Source organism: Gallus gallus, chromosome 6, assembly GCF_016699485.2.
Source record: "Gallus gallus isolate bGalGal1 chromosome 6, bGalGal1.mat.broiler.GRCg7b, whole genome shotgun sequence".
Lineage (NCBI taxonomy): Eukaryota > Metazoa > Chordata > Aves > Galliformes > Phasianidae > Gallus > Gallus gallus.
In genome coordinates this window covers 5,152,724-5,164,370 of record NC_052537.1, presented here as the reverse complement: position 1 = coordinate 5,164,370, position 11,647 = coordinate 5,152,724, and the positions used below count along the sequence as shown (strand labels likewise).

The 11,647-nt window shown below is 37.3% G+C and overlaps 1 protein-coding gene across 2 annotated transcripts; it reads left to right on the top strand.

Moving 5' to 3' along the window:
- The first annotated feature begins 2,868 nt into the window (after nt 1–2,868).
- On the top strand, nt 2,869–8,393 carry SFTPA2 (surfactant protein A2). Of its 2 annotated transcripts, NM_204606.1 has the most exon segments (5): nt 2,869–2,913; nt 4,852–4,996; nt 5,755–5,838; nt 6,624–6,701; nt 7,812–8,392. In NM_204606.1, coding segments are annotated over 4 exon segments (669 nt in total). In that variant the 5' UTR covers nt 2,869–2,913; nt 4,852–4,866; the 3' UTR covers nt 8,189–8,392.
- Nucleotides 8,394–11,647: the final 3,254 nt, after the last annotated feature.

The window sequence follows — 11,647 nt, the reverse complement described above, 5'->3', positions numbered from 1 at the left end:
TTTTGTCTAAAGTCTTCTGCCCTTTCCAAGCACGCTGTTATGCAAGATCTGCTCAGTAAGTTCTGATGGAGTTGGTTCCTCCCCACAATTTCCATTCCCTGTGGCTGCTGTCTTGTCTTTGTGAGCCTTTCCATCTGTATTCAGCAGTTCTTTTTCTTCCTTCATCCACGCACATCACACTTGGACATAGAAATCTCTGCCCTGAGATCCATCCCCCCACATGACACTGTATTGCTAAGCTGATGGCATGTCACTAACACTATGTTCATGAATAAAAATATGCCTCATCAGCAATTACATTCTTCTGTAAGATGCTTATCTGTGAGTTAGAGTGGCATAAGTCTAGAGTACACAGCAATAACATAAGTTTTAAGGCCTACCAACTGTAGAACTTGCATACTTTCCTTATAAAAGATGTAGTAGTATCCTGATCTCTACTTCTTCATCCTATTCCCATAGTTGATGCACTATAAACTAGTATAAAAATTATTTTATCAATGTTTCTTATTTTCCAAAGGCAGAAGAACTGCTGACCTCCCCCTATTTATTGTACAGGCTCATCTTAAAATTAGGCTGCAGGTGGAGAGGGGAGTGCTTTTTCGTTGGATCGATCCCACACTTAATATGTGACATAGCTTTAGCCACCAGTACTTCTGATGAGGACCTATGCTAATGTTAACAAGACTTCTTAAAAACTGACAATGGGCGCCTAAGTCTGAGCTATTTTCAGATCAGTAGAGCAGATAGGTTGCAGTGAATGTACTAGCCAAACATCGATCACGGATGTTTCTTTGATGAAGGCAAAGATGGAGAACTGACCACAACTACTTGCCATGCAGATGCTGTGCCAAGGACAAGGTAAGGCAGCTGATTTCAGGAACTTGCAGCACAGTGACATATCTAAAATAAATGTTCCACAAGTTACTAAAATAAACTACTGTGGCTATACTGCACTGCATTTTATGTGACAGTGTGCTGTATAGCTTAATGTAGATTGGACTATGATAAGGCTGTTAGTAACCAGTTCACTTCCAAACAGTGGGCTGAGCAAAATGGAGAGTTCACCTAATTTTCTGATTAGATGTTTGAAGGTTATATGAAAGAAATTTGTTCCAGTTTTGAAATGACATTGGCAGTTATTAGTTGTCAGACTGCTTTTTAGAGGGTTACAAGCCCAGCTGCTTCATTAAGAAGCAGTCTTTTTGGATATATGGCATGATTGAAAACCAGATTCCATCTTTTTTCAAAATTCTACCTTTCTAATAGTTGAATAGACTGTTGTGGGGCTTGGGTTCAATTTCCTGGCATTACCCACGAAATGCTATACCAGCATAATTCATGTGTCAGAGGACCTCAGAAGGAATCTTACTGTTCTGCTTAGGACACAAAGAAGGATGTGATATCGGGGTCCCGCTGAAATCAATGGAGTACCCAGGCTGGGTTTTGAAGATGTTACTCCGTTAAAGAACTTTGGCCATTGCCACATAGGCTTACCTGTGGGTTTCAGAATTCTGAGCCTTTTAGCTATTCGACGAGGATGCCAGGCCATAGAAAAATAAAATATTTGCTTTCTTTCTTCCTTACTCTTCAGTATATTTGTTTTCCCTAATTCCTTGCTACTTCACAAAGGAAAGTAAACCTAATGGTGGGTGATGATTTAACATCTTACCAGCTTCTATTGTGCAAGTACGATCTGGCTCATGGTGGAAGAATTTTTCTGAAGTGTATATTTATTTTAAGCTTTTGGTACAAGATAATAACTTGGCTGATAATGGCTTAAGGTGTATAAAAACTTGCCACATTTTACTCTTGCCACACTTTCCTGAACAGAGGCAGTATGTGGCTGTTGAGGTTTTACTGAATTCCCTGTTTAACATTTCCAGTTCTGTATTTAATCTTGTGAACTGCAAATTGTGTTCAGTGGAAGAAGCAGTAGTAATTTGCCAAGGTTTATCAAATTGGTCATTGATTAAAGTTGCATGCATATGCATACAGATGTATGTGGGCAGTGGTACCCCACAGCAGTATTAACCATTGCAACGGCTGTAGAATTGCCTAGAAACTGGACCTATGAGATCATGTTCTGATAAGCTAGATTCCCAAAATGTGGACACCTAATCATTTAAAATATTCTTTGCCAAAATCTAGATTGAGTTTATTCTTATCTTGCAGCTGCAGAAGTTTTTCAGAGCTGTAAGTACTTTGGAAGTCTGGAGCCACTTGGAAACAGAACAATTAATACCTTCATTGCATTAAATTTCCTGCTACCTGTGTCACTCCCAAAGCACAGCAGCTTTCACGAGCAAGGTATTTTACCTACTAATACCTAACCTACTTTTTGTACTCTTAACGCAATTTCTTTTCATCTACTATAGTTTCAACTGATGGGGCTAGATGTTTTTAAAAATGATTAATCTGCATTCAAACATTTGCTGCATATCATGTTGAGGGAAGAATTTTGAATATAGATCTTTTATAACAGTTTTTGAGAGCTAATCATTGGGGGGAAAAAGAAAAAGGAGACTGGTATCTCCTCAATTTGTTAAAAACATTGGTGGCCCCACCTCATTTTTGGTTTTCATTAAAAACAAGAAAAAAAGTTGTTACATTCATTGGAATTCTACTGAAATTTTGTACCTTTGTATGAATGTACAATTCTGGAGTTACCTGTTCAATTGTTTTTTCCCTGTTAAAAAATGAAGCTTGAACTTTTTCTTTTATAATATGAATTTATATCTATCAGCATTAAAAATTTCTCTCAGCATTTGCATAACAAGTGTGTAAGCAAAACTAAGAAGGCTTATTTGTGCCCTGATTATCCAATCTCTGCTTCAGCACAGTGTCGTTGAACGAGAACCATGCTATATAAAGGGACCTGGTGAGAACTGCTCATTTTCACTTTGAAGCACAAAGGTAAGTTTAATTTGACTTCTAATATATCACAAGGAACTTCAGCTCATTGGGAAACCTGTTCCCTTTCATTTCTGTGGTCATTTACATTTTAAAGTTAATTTTTTGCTTTAATAGTGATATGGGTTTCTTGGGGTTTTTTGGTTATTTTTTTCACTTTGTGTTAGTAATTTTACTGGATGCGGAGATGCCTGAAGGACATCAGATTGTGGTGACTGATGAGGTCATTAAAAGTAGATTAAAAATGAAGAGTTGTCTTTCCATTCAAATGCAATTCCCTGAATGATCAGCATCAGAGGAAAAGTACCTGTTGTAATTGCATTCTCTTATCTCGGTGACATAAGTATGCTCAGCTACCTAAGGTAGTCTCTGTTACAGCCATTTATAATCTGCTCTCTGCAGTCATTGACCAGCATTGTCAGAGGGATCTGCTAGCCTTCAATGCAGAAAATGGTAAACAAACTGCAACAGCTCAGATTCAATGCACAAAATGTGACAGTGCTTTAATACAGCACACAAGTTATCAGGTTGATTAGAAATGTACTTGTTAATGTAGATAACCCTGGCCACAAGGAACTGGCACTATTACTTAAGCTGTTCAATGCATCTGTATTAAAACTTATGACATAAATGAATATTCTTATGTTCAAGGATACATCTCACAGAACTCAGTTTGATGAGACATTGCTCTAGAAAAACAAGTAAACTTTGCCCTTAAAAATATTCAGTATTGATGTATAGATAGAATAATGTAAAAAGCCTTTTACGATAAAGTCAGACAGGCAGGTGAAACCATACTTCATAATTTTAAAGCTCAATCCAGTTGTGCTTATCCATTCAATAAGTGGCACTAATAATAAACAGATCTTCTAATTCTGCTCTTCACATATGCTTTGAAACAAATTCCTTGTACTAACTGATGAACGCCCAGTTGTTAGTTAAAAGAGTAGTACACGGTCATCTAATTGAAAAGTGTGAAGTCAAGGTTTGTATGAGAGTCAGCCCACCAAGGTCATCTCATTAAAACTGGATACTCATTCTGCCATCTTGAACCTGTCTTTCTCTCTCATTCTTAGCTGAGTAATGTCAATAACCAAGTATCTCCATGACATAGCACCTTATTTTTCATCAGTTCAAGTTTTATAACCACACAGCATTGGCCAATGCTACAACGATCCGTGGTTGCAGAGCACTTTCTACTCATGATATCTCAGCACAAAGATCACAACCTTACTTAATGTTATACCAGGAAGTTAAAAATAAGATGAGTGGGCCTATTGCCAACCAGCAAACATGCTTTTTTTTTTTTTTTTTTTTTTTTTTTTTTGGAACACTAACTGATATTTTCAAGCTTGTAGAATTTTGTAGAATTCAAAAAAAGGATAGTATTATCAGTTGAGCTATAAAATGTTGGCCGTGTGTAAAACACTCCATCACTCCACCTATTTCAAATAAATGTGGCTAAGTCATATTGTGCTTAAAGAGGTTGCAAAGTAGCTCTAAACCTTCACAATGACTGCTGTAACAGATTGTGCCTTTCAGGTTGGTGTCGTATATGTCTATGTTTCGTTGAGTGATTGTAGGTCTTATAAAGAAGTAATGGGTTAAACTTGGTCAGTTCTACATGAGCTCATTTCTCAAGGATTAATCCAATTAATAGTCAGTAATAGCAAAAACGATAATTTGCTTCCACTACCCCCAAATGTGTAACAGACATTCTGTAATGAGTATATCAATCAGTATCAGTCTGGAAACATTTTTGTGGATAGGCTACGGTAGCAAAACAAATCACATGCCTTAAACTATACTTTAATTGCACAAGTAAAGAATGTAAATTTCAAGAAGGGAACAACAACAACAAAAAAGCTATTCAATTCTATCAGTGCATGCCTACACTTTTTACAGAATCACTGCCTAACAAATATGTGCATTATCTTACAGCTTCCCCAAGCAACCATGTTGTCTTATTCATTCTGCATGATCGCAGCAGCAGTTGCTTTGCTAACGCCTTGCCATGCACAGAACTGTGCAGGAGCTCCTGAGCTACCCAGTATCCCTGGAGTTAGTGGACTGCTTGGTCTGGGAGGTAAGAATAGCAATGCACTTCATGTGCACGTAGTAATCATTACTCTTCAGTAAGAAAATAATTATGTGTTCTCTTCATTCAGACAACGTAAGACAATAGTAGGTGAATTTAAATTTTTAGTAATTTCAAATTCTAGTAAATCCAAAGTGTGGTTTTCTGCTTTGATGTTTTGGCCCGTAGTTCCAGCCCACAGCGAACTTTCCTTTTTTGGGAAAACTCCTCATCATGAAGGCTAAATGACTAAAAGCATGGAACGGCATATGTTCTCAAGCAAGTGGTTCTGTCAGGCAGAGGGAAAAACTGAATGGAGGAAATACTGATATTTTTCCTAAAAGATAGACCTCCACTCTTTTCTGTGAGGAGAAAAGCACCGTTTATCAATATTTAAACATAGAAAAATAATATATGTACATATATACATATAGTGCTTTTCTGATGCCTTTCCAAAGGGAATTGCTTCTTCTACAGCAAAACATTTTTTGTTTGAATAAAATATTATTCTAGTAGGTATTTACAAGCGCCACAAAAATGGGCCTAGTATTTTTCTGCGGCATTCAAAAATGATACACAGAAAAGTATCTTTCTCAGGAATATAATTTGCATTGTGTAATTGTATTTCTGGTCCTTTACTAGGCTGAAAGCAATAAAAAAGTTATTCATAATCTCAAACTGCAATTTGTTAGATTTAAGTTCTGTTGTTTGCTGAACATCCCCAGATGTTTACCCCTTAGAAATAAAATTATGCTCCCCTTTTCCAGCTCTCAAAAGATACTTTGGAAGCCTATTGTGGCCTTACGGAGAAGAGAAACTTCCTGAATGTCAGTGGTTACAAAGACAGCAAGGTGAGAAAGGAGTACAAGGGGTCAACACCAGGTTTGCAACACTAGGTGAAAGAGGCTGATCTCTATATATAAAGTTTTGTCAGAAAAGCAACTCCTTTTTTAACTCAAACGTGTTGTTTTTCACTAATGGTAACAAGATCACAAAAGCACCCCAGTAATTTTTTTAGTATGTTTAGGATTGTTGTTACTGGTGCAAACATGAGTGCAATAAATATTTAACTTTACAGTTAGTCCCAATCTTAAGCATCCAGTGCATTTCAAACTATCGACATGGAAACCCTCCTTTATCACTGTTTACAGTTTCCCTTAAAATAGGGAGTAAAAACACAAAGCATCCATTCAGCAACATAAAAATAAAATTATAATCTAAATTTTTCTTGATGCCACAGGAAACAGACTCTCTCCAAAATATCCCTTGTGCCAGTTCAGTAACAATTAGGAGAATGAAACAAGTTCTCTTTGCAAAGCCATGGCAAAATATTTTATCTTAGGACCTTTACAATCTTATAGACATGACATAAACTCCAAGCTATAAAAAATATTTTATTTCTTTTATAGTTTTTGATAGGCTTTTTCTGCATAAAAGTGAATTTTTGAGCTTTTCCGAGGGCAGTAGGGTTTTCTTTGCTTATTTTGGTATAGATTAGTCAGAAAGTGATAAAATATTTTTAAAATATTTGTTTACCCCGGGTGCAGTTAAAATACATTATATACTAGTTAGTGATATCTCCATGACCAGAACCTAGCTTTTTCTGATTGTGTAACTTCTATTTTCACCTGTTTAGATCTATCTACTTCTTCTGACGATGAACTCGGCAATGTTTTACTGAATCTAAGACAACGAATTCTCCAACTTGAAGGAGGTAGCTTCTTTATTTTTAATTTTTTAGTTCTCAATCGTTTCAAGTGCAATGAGCAAAATTAATTATAGAATCAGGACTCGTGGAAAAGAAATCACACTTGAAAAAATGGAACTACATTCCAAAACTAGAACTTGCTGTGAAACATCACTGAGGTGTCCTAGGAATGTTGCAGAGCTCGTACTCATTTCCTGTAGCACTACTAAGTTTTGTCTTTAGGTCAAATAGACCCAAACCTTCAAAGATGAAGTGGGCTTCTTATTCCCACTACTGACAGTGTAGAATAAGATGTAGTCTGTCCACACCATCTTTAATAAAGGAAATTGTGCAGTTGGTTATCTATTAAGACTGTTAAGAATTAATTGAATTTATTTAGATGCTCTAATAAATAATGCCCAGTACGATTTGATGTCCAGTAAGCAGAACAAAGCTTGTTTGTAAGACAACCTGGAGTGTTGCTTTGCACTTTACAATGTTCTGCATTTTTGAATTGCAAGGCAAGATGTACTTAGGCATATGAGAAGAGGAGCAGTAATGAAAGGTACTTTCTTAGTGGGAGAGAAAAATGCAGACTTCTCCCAGGAGCACTGAATACATTTATTCAAATTTTATTCATATTTAAAAAAAAAATCTGAATGGCATTGCAATTTCCACACAGAGTCATGGAAACTCTTCCGCTTTTTCCTCCACTGCTTTTGTTTCTATCTACCAGCAGTGAAATCATTGAAGGTGGTGGAAACATTTTGTGTACAGAGTACACAAAAAATATTATTTCTTCATGTTTTCAATTTGAAACAAAATTGATCCTCTTTAGGGAGAGCACACAACTGTTCTAGAGCTGATACTGCACCTGGTATCCTTGTACTGAAGGAGACCAGCACAGATGGTCACAAGCAGCATAACAGTGTGCTTACTGAACAACGAGTGAACTGGCAGAGTCTTGCAGATTGTTATTCCTCTTTAATCTGCTCTTCATTCTCATTCCTGCCCTTATCTGCCCCTCCTCTGCTCCTCTTACCACTTTTAGTTTTCTCTATGCCTCTTTATTTCTCTGCTTTCTCATCAATATGCCACAAGAAATAAGAAAGTGAGAGAACTCTTTTCATGTTTCAGTGCTTGCTTTGGATGGGAAAATAACAAAAGTAGGAGAGAAAATATTTGCCAGCAATGGAAAGGAAGTCAATTTTTCATCTGCCCTAGAATCCTGTGAAGAGACTGGAGGAACTCTTGCGACTCCCATGAATGAGGAGGAGAATAAAGCTATTATGGGTATTGTGAAACAGTATAACCGATATGCTTACTTGGGTATTAAAGAGAGTGACACTGCAGGTCAATTTAAGTACGTGAATAACCAACCTCTGAATTATACCAGCTGGCAACAGTATGAGCCTAATGGCAAAGGGACAGAAAAATGTGTAGAGATGTACACTGACGGAAACTGGAAAGACAGAAAATGCAACCTGTACCGCCTCACAGTCTGTGAATATTAGAGAACGACCTTTCAGGCACCTGAGAATGAAGACCATGGAGAAATGGAGACCATGAAATACCCTGTGTTTCATTCAGACTGATGCAATTTCTGTGATTATTCTATGTCAGAAAATCTAAAATGAATCATATTACTATATATTTTTATGCATAAGAAAATGTCAAATGTAGAAGGTGATTAACTTAATTAAAATGTGCTTAATCTGACGTACTTGTCTCTCTTTCTGGAGGGCTGAGAGCTCAGAATTCATTGGTCACAACAGACTGTCTCCCTGGACTAGGTCTACATGAAAATTAGAGGAAAATTCCAAAGATAGGGCTTGGATATTGGAAAAAAAAATGAAGATAAAATTACCTTTGGTTGAAAACACTGTGAAAACATAGTGAAAACATTTCCACATATTTAATAAATAGCTTTTGCCTTACAGGTCATGAATAGATTTCACAGGACCGATGATGGTCTTTGGACTTGAATATCTCCTAGAACTATAAGGCTCTCCTAGAAAGCCCTCAGTGACGTGTGTCATAGTGAAGCTGCATTAATACATTTGGCATCCATATTTAACCAACTTTATAAGAATACTAACAGTACTCGTTGCAATTAATTTTCATAGTTAAATCATAAACCATTCTCCGTAAAACAGTGATAAACATTGCCTTTGAGTTATGTAAACATATGAAAAGGACATAAGACACTAAAATTGCATTTTATTCCTAAAACATCACATTGTCTCATAAAATTATGACCATTGTTGTGTTAAAAGGCCACTTGTCGTCTCCCACACAACTGATCATGCACATACTATTTGAGGGGAGCAGGTAGAAGTTCAATCAATTCAAACACGAAGTACATCTCTACTTATGTTATGCCAAGAAGCCACAAAGACCACTATTCAAATCTCCTAGTATCAAGAAGGATTATTTCAGAAAGTGCTTTTCCTGCCTCTCAGCTTAAGTTGCTGGCATGGGCAGCAGGAGCTCAGAAAAGGACTAGAAGTAGAAAATCCTCATACACTTACCCTGCAGTAAGGAAGTTGTAGGTTCATCCTGGACTCATTTTCCCACAACCTGAGGGAGAAAAGGTAGTACTGGAATTAAATCACATGCATAATACATTTTACTTCATCTTTTTCTCCTTCCCCACAAGTGACTCTGTGAAGGGAGCCTATATGAACCTGGACTTGACTCTGGGCAGTGTTTCCCCTGCCCTGTCCTTGCTGTCAACGGAATTGGGTCTGTCCAATGTGGTCATTTGAAGCCCTGCTGGGTAGGAAAACTTTAGGATGTTCAAACATCAGCACAAGCTTAATCTGGTGGGAAGGGTCTTGTGGCTGGTGTGCCATGATGGACAGATACAGGCTCGTCAGAAAAGACAGGCAGGGCACTAAGAGAGTAGTGGGCATGGGACAGGCTCCCAAGGGCAGTAGTCATGGCCAGGAGCTGCTGTTCAAGAAATGCCCACGTAACGCTCTCAGACATAGTCTGATTTTTGGGTGGTCCTGTGTGGAGCAAGAGTTGAAATCCATGACCTTCTTTATGTGTCCCTTCCAATGTGGGATATTCTATGATTCTATGGCATGGAAGAGGAGGGGATAATTTTCATCAGGACCACACACAGAATTCCAGCTGATCTGAGAATGGATATGAAAATGGGAAAAACACACTCAGGAGCATGCTGGATAGATTTCAAAATGTGAACACCCTTTTCAAAATAGCATTCTTGGAGACCTATAACGACAATAAAAGTTTTGGCAAAAATTTCAAATGGGAAGGGAACAGATCATACAGTGAAAAAGATTCTGACTGTCAGGTTATAATGAGAAAAGATAAGTCTAAAATAATAGTTTTTACTTTTCCTACATCTGACTCTAACATGTTACAACACATCTTACAAAAATGTGAAGGTTTTCTTAAAATTACGTTTACCTTTAAAATTTTAATTATTGATATTTTAATTAGTTATTGATATTTTACTAAGTAAACCTTGTTTGGAATTTTTGTCCTTCAAGAATACAGCTTCTTCGTTAGAGGGAGATGATCAAACATCATAAAACAACACCACGTTGGAGAAGGCAAGAAACAAAAAATCAGCCTGTTGACATGCTGATTTATTATCTGAAACAAATTTGCATATTCTTTACATATATGTCTCACTAACTTCAGAGTATTCTATTCCTTTGATTAATCAATTATTTATTTCCATCATACGAATGTATACGTGATGACTATAAAGGTCTTTAGTAAATTCCTTAACATGTAAAATCCTAGGTAACATACAATCTCTCTGAGGTAATTTCCAGCCTAGAGTGATATCCTCTTTTATAACTGTGTAATTTAATTGGATGTTTTATCTTAGAAATACTGTTACCAATTTTGAGCACTCAAAAATCACTCCTCCCTCCCCCTGTGCCAATCCCTCCCATATGTGAAGACACTGACTTTAGATTACATTGAGTAAGTGTCTGTGTCCTCCTGATTTTTGTGGAAAAAAAAAAAGGTGGAAAGGGGAAGGGAAGGAATGAAAACAAGCCCCATGGTTCATCAGTAAACTGAGCTCCAGTTCAACCTTGTGTGAACAGACTAAGTGATGGGATGGGACCTATGGTGTCAGGGCTACCTTATGTTGTAAAAATTGTGACCAATGCCTCCTCTATAGTTTTTATTTCTAATACCAAAGCCAGACTTCAGGAAAATTAATTACAACGTTGCCCTATTCTTTTCCAGGAGGTGAAATAACACCAGTGCCCTGATGCCACAAAGTCTTACCAGTACTGCAAGTGCAAGGTAAGCTTAAGGTTAATCATACACTTCATGTTTATTTGCAGCTTTTCTTTGGCAGAACAGTAAGTGGAAGAGGGAGAAGAAATATTTGCCACCAGGCATATTTGCTTGCAGGTTTTGAAACCACACTGAAATGAGGTGGAAAGACTGATAGTCCTTCTAGAACTCTCATGAGCTAGAGGAAAACAATGTTCTTGAGGGTATTGTGTAATGGTAAAACACACGTTTGTCTGGATCTTGACGAGAGTCAGATTGTAAGTAAATGTCATGTTGAAGTCTACTGTTTAAAATTGTATTAGCCTGCGATTATATGAACAGACCTAGATTTAAAGCATGATCAATACAGGATGCTTGGAAATTAGAGTGGCACCTTTAAAAATGTTAAGGGGATTGGACTTGAGTTGAAGTGCCCATTAGGAAACCAGAGTTTGGTGGAGTTTGGCTCAAGGGTGATAGGCCAGGTATGGTGCCAGGTGAAACCCGAATGTAGCTTTCACTCACCTCTGCTCCTGTGATTCAGGAGATAGGAGGCTGTGCTGCAAGAGCACCTAAGCACTTGAGGAAGTTTCAGTGATTGTAATTATAATCATGAGTACTGCAGTGAACAACTGAGCCTTCATTTGCAGATAATGGAGGACAGATGTAGAATATACAGAAAAACAGTTTCATGGTAGAGAGGT